The sequence below is a fragment of the Pyrgilauda ruficollis genome, unplaced genomic scaffold, assembly GCF_017590135.1.
Source record: "Pyrgilauda ruficollis isolate IOZ18807 unplaced genomic scaffold, ASM1759013v1 scaffold12, whole genome shotgun sequence".
Taxonomy (NCBI): domain Eukaryota; kingdom Metazoa; phylum Chordata; class Aves; order Passeriformes; family Passeridae; genus Pyrgilauda; species Pyrgilauda ruficollis.
Genome location: NW_024510321.1, coordinates 13,656,453 through 13,682,343, shown reverse-complemented (window position 1 = coordinate 13,682,343; position 25,891 = coordinate 13,656,453). Strand labels below are relative to the sequence as shown.

The 25,891-nt window shown below is 37.7% G+C and overlaps 1 protein-coding gene across 2 annotated transcripts in view; it reads right to left on the bottom strand.

Moving 5' to 3' along the window:
* The window catches only part of MPP7 (membrane palmitoylated protein 7), a 147,536-nt gene that overhangs the window by 72,602 nt on the left and 49,043 nt on the right, over window positions 1–25,891 (bottom strand). For both annotated transcript variants that reach the window (XM_041489291.1, XM_041489285.1), the window contains one exon: window positions 20,710–20,828. In XM_041489291.1, coding sequence (XP_041345225.1) covers window positions 20,710–20,828 — 119 coding nt within the window. The remainder of the gene's footprint in view (window positions 1–20,709; window positions 20,829–25,891) is intronic.

Here is a 25,891-nt window from a genome sequence, read left to right as displayed (position 1 = left end):
CATATACCATGAGTTCCCTTTAGCTGAAGATCAAAGGCCTTTAAAATGGGTCTTTACAACTGAGGCCCATTAACCCAGCACTGCCAAGTCCACCACTAAACCATGTCCCTAAGTGCCACACTTATACAGCTTTTAAATACCTCAGGGATGATGACTCAACCACCTTACTGGGCAGTCTGCTCCAGTGCTGGAGACTATCCCTCCAGTGAAGAAATTTTTTCTAAAATCCCATCTAAACCTCCCCTGGCGTAACCTGAGGCCATTTCCTCTGGTCCTAGTGCTTGATACTTGGGAGAACAGACTGACCCCAGATGGCTACAACCTGCTTTCAGGTAATTGTAGAGCGCAGTATGATCTTCCCTGAACCTTCTTTTCTCCAGGCTAAACTCCCCCAGCTCCCTCAGCTGCTCCTCATTGGACTTGTGCTCCAGACCTTTCTCCAGGTTTGCTGACATTCTCTGGACATGCTCTAGCACTTCAATGTCCCTCCTGATTTGAGAAGCCTAGTACTGAATGAAGAATTTGAGGTGCAGCCTCAGCAGCGCTGAATAGCAAGGGATCATCACTGCCCTGGTCCTACTGATCACACTGTTGATGATCCAGGCCAGGATGCCATTGGCCTTCTTGGCTACCTGGAACCTTGCTGGCTCACATTCAGCTGATGTCAGCCAGCACCCCTAGGTCCTTTTCTGTCAGGCAGTTTTTCAGCCACTCTTTCCCCAGCCTGTAGCACTGCAGGGGTGGTTGTGGACCCTTGACGTCCTTGTCCAGATCATTGATAAAGATATTAAATGGAACTGGCCCCAATACCAAGCCCCAGGGAGCTTGGTGACAAGTGACCAGGTGGACGTAGGTCCATTCCCCAACATTTGCTGCCATCCCAACAGTTTTTTGCCCAGCAAAGAGCAGACCCATCCACGCCATGCACAGCCAGCTTCTCCAGAGATGCTGTGGGAAATCATGTCAAAGGTTTTACTCATGTCCAGGTAGACATATCCACAGTCTTTCCCTAATCCAATATGCAGGTCCCCTTGTCACAGAAGGAGATCAGTTTGGTCAAGCAGGATCGGCCCTTCCTAAACCCATGCTGGCTGAGCCTGATCCCCTGGGTCATCCTGTAACTGCCAAGTGACGGCACTCAAGACAATCGGCTTCGTGAGCTTCCTAAGATCTGAGGTCAGGCTGATAGGTGCCTAGTTCCCTGGATCCTCCTTCCAACCCCTCTGATAAATGGGTGTCACATTTACTGACTTTGAGTCAACTGGGACCTCTCCAGTTAGCCAGGGCTGCTGGCAAATGATGGGAAGGGGCTTTGTGAGCACTTCTGCCAGCTCCCTTGGTACTCTTGGGTGGATCCCCCCCGGCCCCATAGACTGGTGTGTGTCTAAGTGGTGTAGCAGGTCACTCACCACTTCCTCCTGGATTACAGACCTTCATTCTGATCCCTGTGCTTGTCTTCCAGCACAGGGGTTGGGTATCCACACAACTGATCTTACTGTTAAAGACTGAGGCAAAGAAGGCATTAAGGCCTTTTCCTTGTTCTTTGTCACTATGTTTTTCCCCACACCCACTAAAGGATGGCAATTCTCCTTCTCCATTTGTTGCTAAAAGGAGGTAATACAGTAATAGCATTTGCTATTTTATTTTTGCAATGGTAAGCAAAACAGATTAAATACTGGCTACAAACCCAGTTATTCATGCAGAGCTTCTAAAAATGTTTATTTTACTTTTTAAAAAATTCACTTTGAATTCATTGTTCCTTATACAATAAAATAAAGGTCCTATTATATGAGATTTCACAGACTTCATTGAAACAGGCCTTTTTTTGTCAGTAATAAGCAAAGGTTTTGATGACTTTGCTTATAGGAAAAGGGTCCCTAGATAGACAGAGGAAGTTCAGACCAAAGCTAAACAAGTTGCACTTGCTCCAAAATAAATTTCCCTGCCCCTTTAGAGCCAAACAGTCTACATGGCTACTGTACACAGTATTTTCAAAATTGTTTTTCTGTACTTTTAACCCCAATTCCAAAGGAAGGAGCATCAGAACAATTCCAAATTTGAATGAAATTCTCTTATGTGAGCTAAGGACATGAGGTGCTTGAACAGAAAGAACAGAACATCAGACTTTTTTCCTTTGAAACAAGCAGTCTTCAATCTGCAGTCTGTGGATGCTGAAAGATCCCTACAATTTTAATACACTACTCTTCATACACATATTTTCAAATAAAATGTGGGGAATAAACCCATCATGTCCCAGTTTCAATAGTACCAGTCAGAATTTGATAAAAGTATAGCAATTATCTTCTCCAAAAGCACACATTGACCTGTGTAAACACACCTTAAAATTCATAAAAGTTTGAGGGAAATATTTCATTAGAGCAATACTGAACTCAGGATTCCAGGTCTCAAATTGCTCTTGCCAGTTTATGGCCCTTCTATCTATACACTCCCACTTTGATGCTCCCTCCTCCCCTCAGTATTATTACTTTAATAAAAACACTTTTCAAATTGAAGCATCAGGTTTAAATGGAAGTCAGAATTTGAGGTGGGCTCACATAAGTGTCTATTTTTCTCTCTTTCTTTCATTAAGAAAATGATAAGGTTCATCAATCACAACACAACATACCAAATCTTTCAGCAAAGATCATGACTCAGATCTCAGGAAATTTTGTGCAGTACTGCAGACAGAGCACACTGAACATGCATACAGCAAAACTCTCAAAGTCATATATAAAGACTGCAAGGTTCAGCGGTAACAGTACTCAGAATTATAACCATATTTTATCCAAAGATTTAAAAGCACATTACCAAAGGAACCAAGCATCAGTTGCCTCATCACCAAAAGGAAGACAATGACTAATCACAAACAAAAAGTGTATTTGATTTCCAAACCAATATTACTACAATGACATCTATTTAGAAAAAAGTACTGTAATCTTACATTTTTTGGTATTTCAATTACTGATAATGACATACATTTCACCAACTGAAATATTTGTTTATATGTCAAATATATTAGGAAATCTTTATTTCTAAGTGACTTTTAAAATACACTTTTATTTAAAGGATACTTAATGCAAGCAAGAAAGGAATTGTAACTCCCACTGAAGACCTTCAGTGTTGAGGAAGAGCACACAGAAAAATTGCACAGTTGTAATGAAACAGAGGTGGAAAAAACATTTAATGCAACAATCAAATAGCTGTTTATATAATGATTCTAAATAAAAACTTGATAAAAACATTTAATTCAAGACAATAATGACCTAAAAATTAGTTCAAATAAAAATTAACAAATAAAAAATAAAAATTTTCCAATAAAAATTATCAGAAAAAGACAAATACATGTCTCTATTATTTGAATCCTATATTCCAAAAATAAACTTCAGGTTTTGTTTTTTCTTTAAGGGCACCTTTCATTTCTTCTCTCTGAAATATTTCTTTTTTAGGTATCACCTGTCTGTGTCTAAGTAACGCAACAAAGACTTGAAAAATGTATGCCTAACTAACTTCATTTACCATGTATAACAAATAATTGATCTAAAACATCAGCAATTAAAAATTTCAAGTCTTTGTATTGGTCTGATTTTCAGAAATATAAAAGCTTCTTCAGCTTTACAGCAAACCTGTTTTAAACATGTTCATATAATGTTATTGTTTTATGTAGAAAAATATTTCTCCTTTTGAGGTCCTGTATTTTAAATATAAAGATCTTTATGAATTTGAGAGGAGGAGTTTTTCCTTAGAAAAATCAGAAAAATATAATCATTCTTGGATCCTGAATATCAGATTTGAATACTTCAAAGAAAAAAATATCTAAGTTAGATATGCATAATTATACTGATAAATATGAATGGGAAAAGGAAAGAAACAAAACTGGAGATGCTGCTGAAATGTAAAGAACAAAGATCACATCAACAGCTGACTGCACTTTAGAAACTATCATTATCTGAAATCCGAAGAAGAAAACATACTAACAACAGCACTCATCTTACAGCTGAGGGTCACCGGGGAAAATGGCAATCCTGAACATTTCATGACAGGTGATTGAATTTGATTATCTGCAACTTTAAAAACCCAAAGCAATATTCGATTATTTCCTAGTTCTTTATGCTGGTATGTTGGTTAGGAAAGAAAGAGACATAAAGTGAATTCAAACAAAAATTTACAATATTTTCTGTGCCAACACTCATACCCATTCATGTTACATTACTCCCAAAGTTCAAGTCAGATGACTGAAGAGATAATTTGCTAAGAATTTGGAGATAGCATGTTAAAAAAAATTAAATTAAATGAAAATAAAAGAGCACTTTTCCAAATAAAAAGGTAACAGGACAGGTTTTAAATGAACAACTGTATGGTCCTGCTTTGTCAAATAAATACAGCGGAAGAAGAAACTTTAAGGTGAGACAGAACTGAAAGGTTAGAACTGTCTTTGGAAATCTGCTAAGAAACAGAAACACTGTGTAGCAAGAGCAGGTCCCCGGTTCACTGCTAGTAAACTTCCTTGAAGTCTAAGTTTAGGATTTAATTTAGAGGCTAGAAATAAAACAAGTACGTGCCTAGATTTAATACTTACCTCAATAATGCCTCAAATGTCTCAATGTTTTCTTTCAAAAAACACCTACACTTATATAAACACTAAAAAGATCTAATTCGCCCACAAGTATGTTTTTGCCTGTAAATGTTCTGCTTTGTAAATTTCATTTCTTCTGATACTACTGTTTTTAAACATCACAAATTTAAACTGATATTTTTATTTCATATACAGAAGAAAATTTCCAGATTTTTTTTCAAAAGAAAGTGACTTCCACTGTTCTGTTAACAACATGAATCCAAAGGAAAGAACTTTCCTAACCCCACTCTCTGAGTAAACACAATTCTAACAGGAACGACAGCTAAACTACTCGTTTGATTGTCAGGTGGTTGCTTTTTTCAGCAAGCTCCATTCCCTGCAGAATTAAGATTCTAGAGAAATGCCAATTAAATATTAATTTAAGAAAACAGGATTTGCTGCATACAGGCTAAGACACTTCGGCACAGAACTGGGTTTTTTCAGTTTTACTATTCAAACAGAGACTGCTAACTTTAAATCATGATGAGTTGTGTTTATTCCTGCTTAGTACAGTAATCATCCTTACAGTCTGTACTCAATGCAAGCTAGTCCAAGACTGAATTCGATTCAGGTTCCCTGAAGAGATCACTTCTGTGCAGCACAGAGTTACAGAATTAACTCATTCAATACCCAGACTTCATTCACAGACACGGACATCTATGCTTTAAGCTAAAATTAAACACATCTATATAAATATACATAGACATACATTTATCAATTAGCACCATCTAGTGGGGTCAGTACAATTTATGCGATGTGAGAAATACGCAACTCACTTTCTGCTTTTCTACATCCTATGCAACATGTCATGATACAGCACAGGTCACATAATTAATAAAAGATGCAAAGACAAAAATCAACAAAGACCAACAACAACAACACAAAAAGCCAAATAATTCACAACATTATGCTTTTCCCTTATAAATTACATTTTAAGAAAAACACTGACATTGAAAGCTGCATGTCCATACATATGAAAATTTACTGATAGGAATAAAACCTCCAATCTTTTAGGCATCCATACACATGCAAAACACAATTACAATTTAATTACTATTTTCTATTCTTACTCTTTCGCTTCCCTATCACATGCCTCAAGAAAAATCTGCCACTCTTTAAAGCAAGCTACTCTGAAACATCAGATAATGCAAAAAACCCTTTTATTGAAGGCCTCCATCATCAGAGCAGAATTCTGCTGTAAATACAACTTTTGCTAAAACTGCATCCAAGTCCCACAAATACTAAATCCCGACCCAAAACCCTAATAAAACAACAATGTAAATATTTTTTTAAATATTCACAATAATAAATTTAAAAGAGGTCAACTATAAAAAGATACTAAGGACTAATCTTAACCACTAATGCAGTTTCTAAAAAATTAAATCTAGATATGGATTTTTAGTCAATTCTGGACTTAAAACTGCAGGAGACTTAAGTCATGCAAATAAACAGTGCTGAAGAACTTCAAATGTAAAAGCCATCAGAGGTAAACTCCCACATACATCAACTTTAGGCAAGACAGACAGACAAATAAAAAGCAGCTGCATGTGAAGGTGCTTAAATGCACCAAGCAAAATCTCTATCAGCCTCTTCCAACAGGCAAGGGAGCTAAAAACATCACCATTCCCTTCTCCCTCTGTCTGCATACTGTCCATGTCAAAAAACCATGCAAAAAAAACCAGGAAACAATTAATCACGAACATTATGTTCATACTTAAGACTATTCAGACAAGTCACCAGAGTAAAATTAAACATTTACTTATATGTTCTTTAATGAAATCATGTCCATGAAAGCAAAGAATGCCTGTGAAGACATGCTGTGCATTCAAGCCTTCCCTTGTTTCCAAAAGAGGCGATTGGTTGCAAAGCTTTCCAAGCAGATCACAACATACCAAACAGACCTTGGACAATGAGGGACAGACACAAAGTCACTTCTTTTTTTTTCTTCTTTTTTTTTTGGCGGGGGGGATAATGGTAAAAGTAGGTGAAAAAAATTTTTGAAATGTGGAGAAAATATATAAATAGGGGGGCAAAGTTAAGATCAATCAAAACAAGACTTGCAGGCAACCAAAGACTTGCAGTGAATACCTCAGAAAGCACAGAAGGTAAGAAGAGAAGCTTCTGAGGCCTGCACACTGCAGCCAGGCTACATTTTAAACTGCATGGAAATCAAAATAAAGAGATTCTAATAAATCAATTAATACCAACAAGTAAGATTTATAGCAACAATTTTAATTTAAAAAGACACGAAGACAGCATCTTAATTTCACTTAAAAGGATACAGAGATGCATTAGGAGTAAAATGTCCCAAGTAACTTCAACCAGAAAATTACAATAGTTTTAAAAGACAAAACTAATTCTCAACCTTCCCTGTAGAGGACAGAGAAACACCAACACTTAAGTGCAATGTGTGCTGTAGGAAAAAGAGAAATATGAAAAATAATGACAAAATATTGGAAGAAAATTGCAGTAATTTAGGAGAGATTTACTGCCATTTCCCCGTACCTTTTCAGACCAGAGCACTTCAAGTTTTGCACTAAATCACCTAAACATACAAACCTATTTCACAGGAAGCTTCAAATCAAAGCATACATACTAATTTATTTTTATATTGGAAGGGGTAACACAAATGTATTTGCACAGGTGTACAAAATTACAGCCACACCGTATCTTTAAATACTGGAAAGCTGGTAGAAAACAGCAGAAACTACCCAAGAGGAGACAAGAGTAACAAAGATAAGGGACCTGCATTGATGCTTCTACCATTACAAAAAAAGAATATAGAGATAAATTTAGAAATGTCATTCATGTAATAAGGATCTATAAATACACAGACCAGCAACACAAAATTATCAGCTGCTGGGATGCCAAGAGATTTCCTGACAGTTTCCAACCTGGAAGTGTTCCCCAGCTCCAGTCCCCTTTTTCCAAGTAGGATTCAACCAAAACACTAGCTAGCATGACCTAGCCTGATTTACACTGCATTTGAATATGAAACCAGCAAAAATTTAAATAATACCAAGAGTATCATTATCCAGTGATGTTTTGTTTTACATTTTTATGCCATGAATCATAACATTAACAGAACAAAAAGGCAACGCATTTCCTTTTCTCTTGTGCAAAAATGGCCATTTACCCTTGACAGAACAAGAGAACAAAAATAATGATCCAGCTTAACTTGAGTTCCCCCACCTCAATCAAAGTACAGTGAAGTACTTTAACCATACCCATCTTTAAATGATCAGCCTCAAGTGAATGAGAGGTCACTCTTGCCTACATTATTAAACCCGTGGAAAAGCTGAAGTAAGTAAAAACCACAATGACATTGTCACAGAGAAACCATGACAAATGGTTATGAAGGGATAATAAATGCACACAACACAAAGGGAATTAAAGGGCTTTCATACATTAAAAATTGATTTAGTAATAGAAAAAAAATAAATAGGAAAGAATCTAGTTCTAGTAAGTTAAAAGACCAATATGCATCTTCAGAAACAAAGAGAGAAAGAGCAGAAGCAGGACAGAACACGGGATCAAGCTACACATAGGTGTTCCGCAGTGGTTTCCTGATATACCACAAAAGAAAAATATTGCTTCCCCTTTGGGAGAAGACAATAATAAAACTTGGTCAGATTATTCGTTAGCAATTGGTGGAAAGTGTATATTTCCAAATGAAAGCACATAGGCACACAATTACAAATACTTTGTTGTTTGGCACGTGCTAGGGTATGATTTGTAGTTAGCCTTTAATGATACACTAAACTTCAGTATGATCAGCTTAGTATTTCAGATGCCAATTAACATGATGACAATTATGGGTTACTTTTTTCCTAGAATGTTTGAAACTTGGAAATTCAAAATTACACCCTGATTTATGGTTTGATCCTGATTAAAGCCGTGTATGTCTGCAGTGTCATTACTGGATTATTTAATAACTAAATCTCAACAAAAACTGTTCCTTTCCATGAAACCAAATCTGTAAAGCACATTAAAATTGAAAATACTTTATGAAGATGATATCCATACTAAATGTAAAGCAGTACTCAAGGCTATCCCATACATAATCCCTAGCATTTATAGCTGGCAGGACTGGAGTGTTTTTTAACTGCTACTATCAAAATAATTGAGGCAGTCATGTTTGTGAATAACTGAAATCACTGGAATTACCTTGTGAAGGTTGTGATTGCTAGCAAAAGCCAACAAGAAAAGTTAGAAAGAGATAGGAAGACAACACAGATTTCATTTCCAACAGACAAAGCCTGTTTAACCCCCCACCATGCTCTCCACTCAGTAAACATCATGTTCTTCATAAAGAGTCACACTGTACCTGAGCCACTGGTGCTGAAAAAAAAGTCAGTGGCTCCAAGGTTCAAAATCTCCTCCTCTGAGGAACAATGATTTCATGTTAGTGCTCTATGAAACAGAGTGAAGGAGAAAGGCAGCACAACCAAAATCAGAGGGAAAACAACCTGAAATTGAAGGAGACAGCGCAAAGTGCCAACTTAGCATTAACATTCTCTAAAACAAACTGTTCTGAAGAGCTGGCTAGCAAAAGGATCAAAAGGGTTATGCTGATGCATCTAGTACAGTGTGTGAATTATAGATAATGAAATTAAAATAAACAGAGGAATTCAGAAGTCAAAATGGTATATTATTTTATTGATAATAATATTGATGGGTGTATGTCTCTCTGTGTCAGATCCAAGTCCAGAAAATGATGAAACGAGTATGTTTGTATTTCACTATTGGCGTAGCCAGCAAATAAGAGGAGACCCTTAGCTGACAGGACTTACAGTCGTAACCTGTGGCTGGGTAAAGAGCTTAGGGTCCAAGCATGACTGTTCAGCTAGACTCAACACCTGTGCTGGTATTTGAGGAATCTACAAACATGGATCTGTTTAGAAATCTAGAGAGCAGAAGGGTGTGTGTTGTCAGCAGTGCCTTGATCAGCTGGAGATGAGAAATGGGACCAGGCTGCCTGCTTTTTTTTCACATGAACGTCATTGGTGCTTGTGCTGGCTGAAGCACTGCTCACCCTGTAGTAGCATTTCTAGTCAAATAGCTACTGGTGCAGGTGCTCAGCAGTGGCTGCATCCATCTTTTAGTGCACCAGACTACACCTCTGCAGCCAAGACAGAGGAGTCTTCCTGTCCTGGTATTTGCTACACTTGGCAAATCTCAAAATACCTTCAATTCCAGCACTGATGGAGTATCGCTTAGTTTGCATCTAATGAAACAGCGTAACTTTGCAAATACATGAAAGCAATGCAGCAAACTAGATGAAAGCAGTGCTTTCCCTAGGGATTTATATAACCACATTAACATGGCATACAAATATTTCTTCTTCATAGACTTACTGTGTTAATTTTTCTAAGAGACAAGGAATTAATCCAAGCATTATTTAGCAGACAATAAATAGAACAAGCCTGCAGACATACATGGGAGAACACACAGGGGGAAAAGCTGGTCTTAGGGAGTGGGGGAAGACAGAAAATACCTGACCACAAGGTATGCATGTGCAACTCTAGATGGCCCAATTGGCACCAGTGTTTTATGAAAACAAATCCAAGACAGCTCTATCTTTACACCACTCCATGTCACCACAGCAATAAGAAAGATTTTTTTACACCACTGATACCTCAGAGTGGTTCGGGTGGATCAAGAAAGCATGAAGCCCTTTCCTCTGCAGCACGGAAACAGACTATGTCACCATTCTGATCGAGATGCTATGTCAGAGTGAATCTGTACATTTAGGTTTCACTATTGTATTGAAGGCATAGTTAAATTACAGCAATTGTCCATAATAAATTACTCATCCTTGGCTTGCTGTCCAGGTTTTGCATGGCCTGGTATTTATTAGTGGAGGGGGCTCACAGAGGTGGCTTTTGTGAGAAGCTGCTAGAAGCTTTCACCATGTCCAGCAAAGCCAATCCCTGATAGCTCCAAAGATGGACATGCTGCTGGCCAAGGCTGGGTCAATTAGAAATGATGGTAACACCTCTATGTTAACATATTTAAGAATAATTCAAAACAAAGGTTTGTTTTGATTTGTGGTGCAGTTTTAATTCCAGCCAGAGAAGGAAAGGAGCAAGAACACGAGAGAAGATGTGAGAACATGTGAGAACAACTGTGGTCTCAGTGGACAAGGAGGGGGGAGGAGGTGCTCCAGGTGCTGGAGCTGAGATTTCTCTGCGGGCTGTGGTGAGGACCATGGTGAAGCAGCTGTGCCCCTGCAGCCCATGGGGATCCACAGGGGATGCAGAGATCCACCTGCAGCCTGTGGAGGAGCCCATGCTGGAGCAGGTGGATGCCTGGAGGAGGCTGTGGTTCAGTGGGAGACCTGGGGAAAGAGGGGCTCCTGCTCCCAGGCTGGAGCAGCCTGTCCTTGGAGGACAGCACCCCACAGAAGAGTGACCATGCTGCAGCAGTTTGACAGGGGACAGGGGACTGTTGCCTGTGGGATGGATTCACATTGCAGCAATTCACAAAGAACTGTTATTCATGAAATGGACTTATGCTGGAGAAGTTCACAGATAACTGTCTCCCATGGGAGGGACCCCACGGTGCATCAAGGGAACAACTCCTCTCCCTGAGCAGCAGAAAAGCCTCTGGTGATGAAGTGACCATAACCCCCATTCCCCATCTCCTTGCACCACTGGGGTAGGAGGTAGAGCTGGGAAGGAGTGGGAGGAAGGTGTTTTTAAGGACTTACTTTACTTCTCATTATCCTGCACTAATTTTGTTGGCAATAAATTCACTTTGTATCTCTAAGTTGTGATGTCTGTTTTGCCCTTGATGGTATTGGTTGAGTGATCTCTCCTGGTCCTTATCCCAACCTGTGAACCATGTTAAATTTTCTCTCCTCTGTCCAGCCGCAGAGAGGAGTGAGTGAACGGCTTTCCAGGGTGCCTGGCATCTGGCCAGAGTCAACCCATGACACTTGCACAGAAAGCAAGCCTTATCCTTTGCATGCTCTGAAATCTTATTTATTCAGCTCCTACCTGGTTATTCTGCAGTGACTGTGTACCAGGTGGAAAGTACTGGTATGTTAAGCACTTACATAGCGCAGCTCTCAATGTAACTTATGTTTGAACTTCACTGACACCACCAGACCTGCAAGGTGAGCAGTGGGTTCTCCAAAGATACACAAAAACAGCTATTAGAGAAAACCACTTGTGGTTAAGAGAACACAGCTATGTGAACAGTGTCATGGGAAAGTCCAAAGGAATAGTGCACACCGACCATACTACAGACAGTGAATATGTGTGTCATGTAGCAAAGATGAGTGAACACTACAAATGAACTTCACAAGAATTAGCTGGACAAAGGATACAACCAAGACTTCCAAAAAAAAGAAGGAAAGCTAATATAAGCAGTAACAAAACCTGCTGGTAGGAAACACCAGCAGGCATTTTTGCTGGATCTTAAAAGCACAATTTTTATTAAATCTTATTGTATCAGTTTTCATGCTTCAGAAAGATTTTGTAACTATCAGATCCCATCCTTCTCAACTCTTACAATGTTTTCACACTGCAGAGGTTGGTTTGGGTAGTCATGACTTTCTTTTCTTAAAAGGAAAACAGTCCAAGACAGTAAAATAATTGTTTTAAACACTCCCTCACATGTTCTGCCACAGAACTTCTGGTCCAAGGAAAAAGAACACTGTAGAAAAACAGTTTAAAATTACATTATCCTTGGATGTCTTGGATTTATCAGACTATTACTGAGGAGCTTATGAGACCTTTCATTAGTCTCAGTATCATAGACAAAAAAAATGTATCACTTCAGTTAAGTAAATACTGCACAAGCTTTGAAAGACAAGAAAAATCTGGGTATGTGCATAGATTTCAGTTCTAAAAGTTCTCTTTGAACTGCTATACCAGTTTGGTCACCAGGCTGGTACACTGCCCCCTTGGTAACAATGAAATTACAAACTATTTATCTTAGAAGGATTGATTTTCTTATTTTATGTCCAGTACATTTTGGCTGGATTTCTGCTACTCTTTGGAAGTTTCCCAGCAGAAACTTTAAATCAATTACCACTGATCCAAAAAAAAGCCTCTGTGTGGACTTTAACCTAAACCAAAGTTTTTTCACATTCCAAAGCACTGATTTATTCACAAGTTTCAAGGAATACTCAAAGACAAACACTTCACACCTCTGATTTCACAAGCTTATCTGCTTTATTTTTAATTTTAAAAGTTTGTTGGTATATCCACCTGTAGAGACTTCTGATATCAACCTAATTTCTACAGTTTTTATGAGACTAAACTGTCAACAAGACAATTTGATCCTTTTGGGATCTGATCTTCAGTTTTTTATTATTATTTTTAACGAAGCGGGTTGATAGAGGAGTTGATGACAGGAACAGGACTTCCTCATAAAAATCTAGATGAAAAGTTGCAACTGCCTATTACTAAACACATTAGCAGCTCTGATGTAGAAACTGAAAGATCCTAGACACACTATGTTCCTGACAAAGAAGTTAACACTAGATATTCAGTTAAATTTCTACCAAAATATACAAAATAAAAATACATTATAAAAACCACAAAAGAGAATAAAGGAGAACCCATTCAACAGACTTTAAATGGAAGGACAAATTTATTATTTATGTCCACCAGCTGTCTACTTCCTAGTAAACTACATACTAGCTACAACTACAACAAATATTTTTAGTTGAACCATCATATAGGATCCATATTTCACAACTGCATTATTTCATCCACTTGGCCCTTACCTGCATTATTCTACCAATAAGGGTCCACTATCTAAAGCTATGCTTAAATAAATAGGATGTGCATTTTTTCAGGTAATTGAAGGCAAAAATAAGCACAGGTATGTATGAGTGAACACACATGGAAAAACAACTTTGTCTTTACTTAGAGACAAAATATGGAATATTAGGGATTTAGCTATTATTTCTAAAGGAATCCATTTTTATTTTGCTTATTTTTGCCCAGTTATTACCTGATGTACTGCATTTTTACACTACAAAAGCAGAAACAAGTCAAAGGATTCAGCATACACAGAGTGACCAGAAAATACATGAATCTTAACAAGAGAAGCAATCATTTGCTCAATGCCTGGCTGCTAGCTACCTTTTTTTCCAAATGTTTTCATGGAAACAATATCAGCCTGAACAAAGTAAAGATCCTGTACTATTTTCTATAAAATCTCAATTACCTTATTTTGATTAATCTGATCACTGTTCCCATGGAAATTAAGTTTAAAGGCAGCTGACTGCCTCCAGCTAAGAGTGATCTCTTAGCTTACAGATTTCAGTTGCTGGCAATTTAGCAAGTCTCAAAAAATCACTTTGGCTTCAAAAGTAACACTTTAAGTTTATGTGGCATTTCATGAGGAGTAATACTTTGCATTACATTTTTTTAAAATGTAATAATTGTGATGAAAGCAAAATGACTCATTGCTTCAGCGGCAATTACTCCAAATATGAATGCAAACTGTTGTCAGTCATCAAGAGGATTTCTTACAGAGCATTATTTTCCCAATAATTCTCAGCTTTAGCTAAGTAGAAAGCTTGTGGCAAGTTCATATTTTGGCATATTAATTAGACTATTACTTACAAATACTTTGGATCAGATGAGTACTGAAATTCTAGCATTCCTCCATATATATTCTGTACATAAAACTCAAGCAGGATGCTTCAAAAATTAATTAGAAATCAACCTTACTCTCCAGAGAATGAGAAAAAGAATGAGAAAAAGAAAAGTCTTTAATTTCTTCCATGCAGCTTTAAAACACCTTTCCACAGTCAGCAGCCTAATACTATTACATACACCCCACTATACCCACTCCTAGGTAGCTCTTTAGAGCTGAAAACTGTATCGTGTCCCTGATGATTTGGATTTAAAGAATGACAAATAACTGCCACCTATTATCTAATTCATCATTATTAATGACTTCAACTATAGAAAAGTCCTTCTCCTCTTGCCAGAAATAGCTAAAATTTCCACACCAGCACAACGGATCACATCTGTGCACTGTTTGGGCAGTCTGTGTTACAAGAGTGATCACTTTACTTCTGCCATGAGGAGGCTTTGCTTGCTTTCTCTGACTGAAAGATGTAAACTATAACATAAAAAGCAACTTTGCTTGATTCTCCTTTAAAGTACAAAGAACAATTAAATTTCATTGGCCATGATTTGTTACTGGCTATCAACCACCTCCCCCACACTCACACTTCCTCCTCCTGACGTCCAGGTGCTAAATCCTTACTCACACTGCCTTTTCCTTCATTTTTCCAATCTCCAAGGCAAATAGCACTTCAGAGCTCCACATGAATTTAGAGAACTGCAGCCTATTCCCTTTACTGGGGAGGTACAGCTTTTTGAAAATAAATATGGTTGAGAACTCACCAGTAAAGAACCTCAAGGACTTCAAATATCAAAGAAGCATTTTTCTGATTGAGCTATCAGTTTCAATTATTCTGCCCACTCCAAGGTGGACCATACACCTCTCCAACTCTCCAGTGCTTTTCCCCCAAATCACAATCCTCTCACTCAGTTAGATAAACTGAGGTTAGGTACAACAAAACCCCAGTCCCACTTTCTCTTCTTGTGCGTTTTACAGGTTTGCAGTTCTTGTGTAGTGGAGCTCCTCTGAGTTCCTTCTGAGGTGGCTGGTTTTGTCTGCCCTGAAATCAGAAACCACTCTCACCATTGCCTTAACAGGTGCAAATATATTAGCCACCAAAATCCCCTCCCAAACAAACCCTGCTCTCTTCCGCTTCTATATGATTAACAGGAAAAAGAAAAGTCTTGAGACATGCAGAAAGTACACAAATTGAACAATAAATTAGAAGATTGTATACATATTAGTTCTAGAGAAAGTACATATGAAGAAGAAAGTAATGGAAAAATAAATAAGTTTTCTATGTCCAGCAAAAAGTATTTCAATGTCAGTTTCAAATCTGAAGTGCAGAAATAGTCAACATATTCCATCATCAGCCTTCCATGCACAAAGTCAACTCTATCTCAGTATGATCACCAACCTTCATTTTTTATCATGTCATGCTCTGGCCTTACACTACCTAATACACTCTCTTCAGCCACCATCCACTTTTCAGCCACACTCAGAGATGTCATTCCCTCTGTCTGTGGATCATCCCCACCAAAAATACAGAACAATACATTCAGAACAATCAGTTGCAACTCACAACTGACATAATCACAAGTCCATTTTCTCTACATTCTTAAGTGAAGAAGATCCAAATCTTTGGATGCCTGAGCTTGTGCCCAGGCAGGAGCATGCACCATTTGAATGCACAACACAGAAGGTGAATGCACATGATCTGGGCAGAACACACCTGGATGCTGGCTGCAGAACTGTGGAGGCTGGTGGGCCAACAGGGAAAGAATCCACAACACTCCTCTGGAGGGAAAACCCCTCAAGCCACAGCCTCCTGGTTAGGGTGAGAAGAAAGGCTTCTCCCAGCACGCCTCCATGTGACATGCAGATTGAACATATCCCGTTGGCCCCGGTGTTCTGTCCTGCCCCTTGAGATCCCTATATTAACCCCTGCTTTCCCTGCCTGAGGGGCTCTTTCATCAATGGATCCCTTGGAGGAAGATGCTCAATAAAGGCTGTCCTTGGAACCCCACACGCAGACCCCGTCTCTCCTCCTTTGTCACCTGGTTCACTGAAGAGCTGAAATCACCCGGTGTGAGCACACCGTGCCTGTGCCCCTGAGGTGTCTTTTCCAAGAAGCTTCTTCAGAAAGGTTGCAGCACTCTGAACAACGCTGGCAGCAACACAGAACAGCTGACATATCACAGGGCAGAGAAAGGTGCACCATGTGAGCTTCCACAAATGCCAAAATAACCGCAACATCTCTTCCCACAAACAGTTCAGACTGAAGATTTAATATGTCATCTGCAGATAGTTGATTTTATCACTAAGGATGTGTCAAATCAATCCCTTTTGCTTTGCCTTAGTCAACCTAGTTTTTGTAAATACCATCTTTATTTTTCTTATTGCCAAAAATGGAACCACAGTATACAGAAAGCATCTACGGTTACATATTGAAAAATCTGAGTACTCACACTGAAAATTTCCAATGCTTCTATACCACAATGACTGTAAAATTTGGGCTATGTAATAATGCACTACAATTTACATTCCAAAGAAATTTCAGCAGGATATACTTAACTAGTTTATTTTTGATATGTTTTTAGCAATTTACATGGTCAAACTCTAGCACATAGAAAATATACTTTCTTAGAACTTCAAGTCAAATCAAATTCAAGTGAAACTAGGAAAATCAGCACAAATTAAGGTTTTGCAGGGCCAGCTACCAAAATACTATGCAGTTACAATAAAATCAGACTTGATTCACCAGATATTCCTTAGTTTTGCAGTAGTTTGTTGTTTTGGTTTTTTTTCCCTAGTGCAACATATAGCTTTTTGAATGTGCAAACTCTTCCCTATCAAGAGAAAGTGCAACACTACTTGCTGTGGCTTCTTTTTCATAATGGAAAGTACTGTACTGAGTTGGCCAAAAACAAACTGCAATTGGTTATTAAATACTTTGGTAGCTGTGCAACAGAAAAGTTTACTCAATTCTTGAGCATTACATTCACAACCAGAAATGTTTTAAGGCAACAGTGCGAGTGGAAGCTTCATCCTGGAGCTAAACAGACAAACAGTAAAACGTGTCTGGTGCACTAACAGCAAGCAAACGCACATGGAAATTCTTGCTGCTCCTCTAAAAATAATCCACAGGAGTAGCTAGAGCACATATTTATTTATCCTTTCTAAAAAATATCCGAGCTGAGCATGCGTACTATTTCAGATGTCAGCTACATCAATGCTCATAATTACCCTGAAGGATCTTCCCCTCGTGTTTCTATCCTACAAATCTCTACAGAATTAATGGGGTCTCTGGTATATAAAAAGGAATGAGACGGCTGAAGATTTTTGGTAAAATTTGAGAGTCATGTGAGAAGACAAGGAAATAACAAACTGAGGGAAGCAGAAACAAATTTTAAACACCATCCAGAACCAGTTTTCCCTTCCAAACTGTCAACAACAGTTGTGGGTTCCCTCTTCTTTATTTTACTTTGTAAACTAAAATCTAATCAAAAGATTCCTTTGTGAAGAAAAGGGACAGCAAGAACAGTTGCATCAGTGTTTGCTGGTTTTACTAACTACAATAGGAATGTACTGTAGGGAACAATCCAGTATTTGCAGGGGAATGGACTGGATGATCTAATACAACTTTTCCATTTCTGACTTCTTAGAACAGCTTAGACTCATCCAAGTTCTCAAAGAGATTTCTATCCAACAATACTGAATAAAGAGAACTCCAAGACAAGGACTGGGGCTTTTATTTTTCTTCTTCCTTTTTTCTTCTCAATATTAAGAGAGCCAAAATAGCAAACCATATGCTATAGTATACAACCATGAAGAAAAACTATAGCAATTAAATACCCATAAAATTTAGTATATCTGTAGAAAAAGTAGAAAGTTCCTTGTATACGTAAGTCTTCCAATAATTTTGGACCATTTTATCCATTTCATAACTTAGGGAAAAGCTCTTTTATAATATCTGAAATTACTAAGCAGTAAGGTAAGAAGATTGATGTAGAAATTTTTATTAAGCAATGCATTAAAAATAGAGAAATATCAGTGCTAATTGGTAATATATCCATGCTCATTTTCTTCCTACACTGCCACATACCAGGATCACAACATCCCTGGCCCAAGACTAGTGCACATTTTTTCCTTTCCTTTTCTTTTTTTTTATTACAAAATATGTGTCATCATTCTCAGTCTGCAGAATTAAAAACATTTGTCTTTGAAAGTACAGTTGACTTTAAGAAGTTACTGCTAGGAAAAACAGTCTTTCAAATAAGACACCAGAACTCAGAAAAAGATTTTGCACTCCTGAAGCCTTGTAACAGGGAAAAACTATGACAGATGGGGTTCGTTCTTCTGCTCTTACACCTCTCTTCCAAAAAGGCTAGGGACTGTCTTCTCTGAAACTTGAGAGGGTACTGAACAATCCTTCTAAAAATGTATTAAAGGTCAAACCAATACTATGAGTTCCACATACAGTTCAGCCCATCTTGAGGCAAGTATATGAACTAGATAACATTTTGAAAGCTCTTCATACCCTATTTTATGTACCAGACCTTCACAGAAATCAAAAGTGAGGTTTGGTAGCCTGTGACATGTGTCAGACCAAATGCTCTTAATAGTCTTAATTCTTGCAATTAAGAAACTTTGTATCTCAAATGAAATTAATATACTGTATTAAAGAAGAGCAACTAGTGAACACTAAAGACATAGTTTCTAGATTTCAATAATTATATCTATTTTAAGATAGTGTGAGGCTTGAAAGGACTTTAAAAGAAGCATCAACAGGGTCAAAGTTACATGTATGTCTAACTGGTCTATTTGGACCTAGAGAGCACATGATAAATAATGAAGATGGTTAGAATATTTCTGTGCCCTCTTGTTGTAATTGCAATATAGTGACAATTCACTGATCCCCTTTCTCATCTTTATTTTCTGTTACAGTCAGAAAGTCCAATCCACCCTGCAATAACAAACAACATGATAACCAGGGCATGCAACCAGGAAAGCTGCCAGGAGAGCCAACTGCTCCATACTGAGAGCACACTCCAAGTGAGCAAACCAGTTAACTGCTGTCTTCTTCTGGAATGAGGGCTAAAAGGCAGTTAAGTGGAGTTTGAAAACGTTTAGGTTTTGCCTCAATAACAAATTAGAGCAAATGTTGAAGTCAATGTTTCACAGATCCACACTCATTTTCTAGCCAGCCTTCTTTAATTCCCAAACCAGAAAGAAAACTAATTTAGCAGCTGACATAACTTTTTGCTTAGATGCACACCATTGTCAGCCTACATCAGAAAGATGACTGGTATTCCTCTTACAGCGATCTTCTGAGCCACCTGCACAGACAGCTGCAGCAAAGCCACAAGGAGTCTAGGAGTCATGGCACTTCAGCAATGTTGATGAAATTCTCTAGGCAAACAAATATTGCCAAGCACTGTTCCACTGTTTGTTGCCTTCGTGTATCAAGTGCCAGAGAGCATTTAGGTTTACTTTTATATGTAAATTCTCAGATATTTTGAAGAGTATCACCAAGCACTTGACCAAGTATCAACATTATTACATCTTTTTCCAGAATAATATAGCTGAAAAAAATGGGAAAATGTGATTCTTTCAAGCCTACTTAGAAATAATCCCAGTTTTAAGCTTCTTCTAGATCAGTAATTGACAAGGGCAACAAATGCTGCACAAGTCTGGATATATTCATGTCATGGGCTACTACCATCTACTGACTCATTTCAGACCTCAGAATTTCCTTCCAGCTTGAATTAGCTCGGTACTGGAGACTGAAGACATACTTACCATTTTGTAGGAGTGGAATATTTTTAACCAGCTGATTGGTCCCATTTTTCAGCTCCACACAATTTTAAGATTATTGGGATAGCTCTGTGTACTCCCACGGCATGCTTTGATTTCTTGGTGCTGATCATTTTTGTACCATATTTTACTCAAGTATTCATCCAACTTATTTTAGGCTGTACTTTAGTCCAGCATATTTATGAGCAAAACACAATATTAAATGGAGACAAGCCAATAAAAGAAACAGCTTACTAGAATTTCAGTTGACTTTGTTAAAGGAAATTATTTTAAATTAATGTGGCTACTGAACTCTTGCCATACTTGACCTCAGAAAATATATTCCTTCTAATTTTTGCTGTGAACGTTTATTTATTTAAGCTAAACTCCAGGTCTTGAATGTTGACCATAAAGAAGTGTCAGATTTCCTGCTACTATTTCGTACTCTTTTTTTCTAAACAAGGGCAAACAACACATGTTTGTTGCATTAGCATTACACTGCCAAAACATCACTCTTAAATGAAATCATTTATGTATTTTTGGTAAAATCTTATTTAACAACTTCCACCCCGCCAGAAACAGAGCTAAAACAAGGCTGTTTTGTTTTCACTGAGCAACAGTTTGGTCACTGGTTTACTAGATGGCGCTCAAAACATTTTTCCATATGCTCTTCTCAAAGAGAATCTGACTTAAATGTGATTTACCTTCACCAGTGAATGAAGGCTTTTTTCACCAAACATATCCCAGAGGAAGGTCAGGTCTTCCTGGCTGTCCACATGTGGCTGCAGCTGGGCTGGCAATGCAGCCAGCAGCTCGTACAGACCTATAAAATGAAAATAAAACACAAAGTGTGATCTAGGGTGATCTCATTAATTTCACTTAACAGTTCTGTGTAATTGGCTGCCTGGAGCATGTCATTTTAACTGAAGAGGGAGTCTGGAGTATCCAGCACAACATTAACTTGTATAACCAAAAGGAACATTTAGAAAAAATTACTAAGAAACAAGTATTAGCAGGGTACTTTTTACCTTGTCACAGTTGTCAAGCTTCTACATCCATACATATTTACACAAGGTTATGCAGAAAATTCATAAAGGTTTTGAGAAAAGGACAAACCCAGAAAAAAGCATACATTCCTTTGCTTAATCGTTATTCCATTTCCCTTGATGTTAGCCAAAGAGTGAAATGAGTCATGCATAGGAAAAACTTCCTTAAAAGAACAGAAACTGGATAGGGTGGTCCATTAAAAAAAGGTTCGTGGTTTTTCTAAATATTTCTTGCTAATATACTGCTTAATATTTTTTTCAATCCTGTGTTCAGCAAGGATCCACAGCAATACAAAAGCACCTTCTCTGTTTTGCAGGATTAAATTTTTGAAAACAAAACCAACACAGTTTTCCCAGACACACATGAACACAGAAATATTTCAGTAACATTTTTAATTTGCAGGTATTTGAGATTCTCTCTAGGGCTAAAGCAATTGCTGTTCTCAGTTATTTGTGGCACACCTCAGCAGCGGTCTCCGAGGGGCAGACAGTAGCACACTGTTCCACAGTAGCGTACAGCATAAAATATCCATCGTGCACACAGACCATCAAAGTGCTGTCCAAGAAATGTAGCAACAGTGTTTGCAGCAGTCCTCTTTAGGGAGGTAACCTGGCATGAGTTGATATCAATTCATAGCACATGTTTAATTTTCCTGTGGGATTACTTGGGGTAAAAAGGACAAAATGCCTTTTTCTCCTGTCTGCTGTCTACAAAAACACCAACAGTCTCCTGGGATCCAAGATACACGGTCCTGTTATTATTTTTAGTCTGAGTAAGTGCTGCTGTTCATCACAAGAACAGATTTACAACATATTCTTCTGGTAAATGAACATTGTTGTAAATTACAGGTTGCCTATTGCTATTATGTTTATTATGTCCCTGAAACTTATGATTTAGAAGATTTAGAATATTTATTACTAAGCATAATTTCACAACCTTTTCAGACAGTACATATCACTTTCAACATTGCATACAGCACCTTTGGGTTCTGATTATTTATATTTTCATGTTTTTCTGCCCTTCTGTAAAATATTCTGGGAAAAAAAACTTATTTCCAGATACATTCTTTTTGTGCTTCAAGCATTTTTTTGGTGGTTCACATTCATTTCTCTTAGAATCCTGTTTTTATTTAAATCTGTTCTTGTTTCTGCTTCAGAAATACTGTAAAAAGAAGATACAACTCAAACCACTATAATTTTGCAGACAGAAAAAAAGACCATCAAGCTTTGCCTAGCAAGACACAATCATTTATTGAGGTGACAGCCAGGGAAAAGAGGTCTCACTGGGACTTGTGACTCCAACTTCCCAGATTATTAGAACTTCAGAACTTAGAAAAAATGGTTGCTTTATCACACAATTTATGAAAACAGTTTCATTTAGAGAATGAAAATATTTTTTTAATTTAGAAAATTTTAAAAATTCTTTACACTTGGCCACTTTTGTTACTGTAAATATATTTACCTCAAAATAACCTGAAGGCTGTCAGAAAATGGAATAGAAATTTTCAATGTAAGCTTGCACTGAGGCATAACTGCCTGGGGACAATTCCTGTGTGTCATTCAGATGAAAGAAAACAGTAACTTCAGACACTTGCTTCAAATAAAAGGCATGTAACAGAGTAAGCTTTCTTTTCCTTGATCCATCAGATCTGCTTAAATTCCACATGTAATCAACTATAAAAACTATTCTCTCCTTGTAACTTGCTCCTCAACACTTTGATAATCAAATCCCTAGTGAAAAATAAAATGAAAGTTTGTATTTCCTGGTGGATTAACTATTAGTGACACAAGGGGAGACCGAATCAGCCCATAATGAGACTTTGGTTTTACACACAAAACTCCCAGAGAAAAACACCACCTGCCAGCACTCCAGGAGTGCCGAACCTGCAGGTCCTTACACACATGAAGGTTTCACATCCTGCTCAAAAGTTTCTGTGGGCTGTATTTATTTGTACAGCCCTGAACTGCCCCTTCCAGGGAAACGGGTGTCCATGTTCTTAGTGCACTACTCCAGCTTCAACAGCAATGCACCCGTCTGTGCAACTCCCCTGGGGAAGTGGAGACAATTAGACAGGTGCTGACTGATTTTATCCAATATCATGACCATGCTTCTAGTTCTTCCCTGCTTTGGCTCCAGAGGCCAGTGTTTATAGCTTTCAGCCAGAAGGAAATGAGAATCCATCCCTTCTCCACAGCAGCGGACTGTGCCATGCAGCATGCTGGAGAACACCACGCTCTTGCTCTTCAGACTCCTCCCAAAAGTGAACACTGTGTAGCCAGGAATTAAAAAAACAACTCCATCAAGGAGCCAAGTAAAAATCAGGCAGAAGGAGGTCTTAGTTTATTAACCTGGGGAGAACAGAAGACAAATATCTAGAACATTTCTAAAGAAAAAAATTGTGTGATTACAGATCACCTGACTCAGCTCCAGAAGGCAATGGCAGAAGAGCGTGGTAGCACCTCTAAAGGCTTATCTTTCCTCTTGTTTCTTCTTGCTCCGTCTGTGGTGCACAGTACCACAGAATCAAAAATTTGCAGATGGGCATTCTGATTTTTATCTATTAAGAAATAAAGTAGGTGGATCTTCTACACACACCTCCAAGTAAAACACGATTTTTACTTGTGTCTAAATTACATTAAATGTGTTGATGTTATTCATTCCACTGTGAAGCAACAGTGAAAACTGTGGCTGGCATGTGACTTTACCAGCACATTAAAGAAAGGGCTTTTGTGATATGGGACACAATAATTTGTCAAGTTAGTATAAACTGGTAATAAAGTTGACACCACTATATTGGTGTAATTTTACTTATCAAATCTGAACAATTGTCACATGCATCTTTCCTACATGTGAAGGGCAGTAGCTCAAACTCCTGCAGCCCTGTAAGATCTCACTGCACAGAGATGCTGCCATCCAGCAACAGAAGTAATCTGAATTTCTTAGTAGAGTGCTTCAGATCAACTTCAAACCTCCTACAAAACTTCTAAGTAGTATCTCAGGAGGTTTTAGAAGTCAGAGCCAAAGGCCATGGGAAAAAAGTGCAAGTTTAACAATGGTTTAAGTACTGCCAGGCAGTTAAAACCAGATTTTTTTTTAATTGTTCCAGTAGCAATTATGTAGTGTGAAGGGATGCCACACTGAACACTTTTGATTACTTCTAAAACCAAAAATTAACTTTCCAAAAGGTCACAGTGATACTCCCTAAAATACAGGTTGTCTGGCAAATTAAAAATGCATATTCATCGCATAAGGCCAGAGTATCAGCACCTCCAGGCTGAATGGCACTGCCTGCCAGGCCTTGATTGTGCTTTTGGTCTCAGTTTTGATGTTTCCCATCTTCTTGAATCATATGGCATGCTTGGACCTCACATTTTTTTGAAAGGTCCCACAATGTAAATGAACACAACCAAGAGTTTTAAAACAAAATATATCTAGAAGTTGTTTAAAAAAAAAAATTAAAAGCCAAGAAAAAAATCCTGTTATTTTTAATGCCTGATGTTGGCACCACTGTGTGGTGCCAAAAAAAAAATTTTTTTTGCTTTTATTATACACTGTTGCTATTCTGCTTAGGTTCTTGATTTTTTTTTAGTTTGCCTAAGTTTAACCAGCATTTATATTCAAAAGGAATCATGCACCCATTGGAATTTATTAGTATCAAACTACTCCAGGTGTCAAAAATCAGTAAAATAAACGTGACTTACACAAGAAAAACTAATTTATTTTGATTTTTAAAAGTAGATCATTTAGTCCCAGAAGACCTGAGCATACAAAAAAAAAAAAAAAAAAAAAAAAAGGCACCTAATAATGTGATTAAATATAGAGATGTAAGACAATTATGCAATTTTAAGAGGGGAAGTAAGTCTGGTCATTCCTACAGCTCAGGGGAGGGGAACCCCAAGACCCATCACAATGTAATCACACCTAAAAGGATAAAAGATAAATTTCAACTGTGTTCTTTCAACACACTTAAGCAGTTACTGTCTTCAGAGCACCTTCACCTTTTTCTAAACTTAATTAATACAATTTAGTTTTATTTGATCTGAAGACCAAAATGTAGAATAATGTTAATTCCAATTTAAAAACGTGTACAGTAGATTTGCACCTGCAATCGGATTTAAGAGTAAGAAGCAATGGAAACCTTTTAAATCAGAAACAACAGGACATAAAAGATTTTTCCAGTTTTACAAAATTGCTTCCTTTGTAGTGTTACATTCTACAGAAGACTGCTTGTTCCTAGGAGGAGAATAAATGGCTAAGCAATTGATTAAACTGTTCCCGTACTGAACCACTCACATTGCAGATTCCAGATGCTCTACATTCTTGACATCAGAATGGAAAAATTTACTGTTAGTCTAGAGAAATTTAATATCACCATTCTTGTCATATCCTTCATAGCTTCATTATTAGGACAAGTCTGTGGAAGCTATAAACTAGTGCTAAATGATAAAAAATATGGTCTCTGCGTTCCATCACTCTTGCATATTACAAGAAAACACCAACTTTGTTTTGGTAAGTGTAAGGAAAGAAATGGAAACATGGATGTGCCTTTGCTTTCATATGCTAATTAATTTCCTGAATTAGCATTCTGAACAATGATGCCAGGCTTCAAATCTAGAATTTTTACAGCAACTGAGGGATAATAAACACTAAAGAACATATATCTAAAGGCCCAGAACAACACTGTAAAAAATTTATTGTATTAATAAAATGGGACAAACCAACCTTTAAATTTTCCACTTTGTCAAAGGTAAAATAATCAGCACCATTTGCTGCCATTTATAACAAGCTAACATTTTTTCACATTTGAACTGTACTTTACAGTTCTGTAAAGGCTCAGAC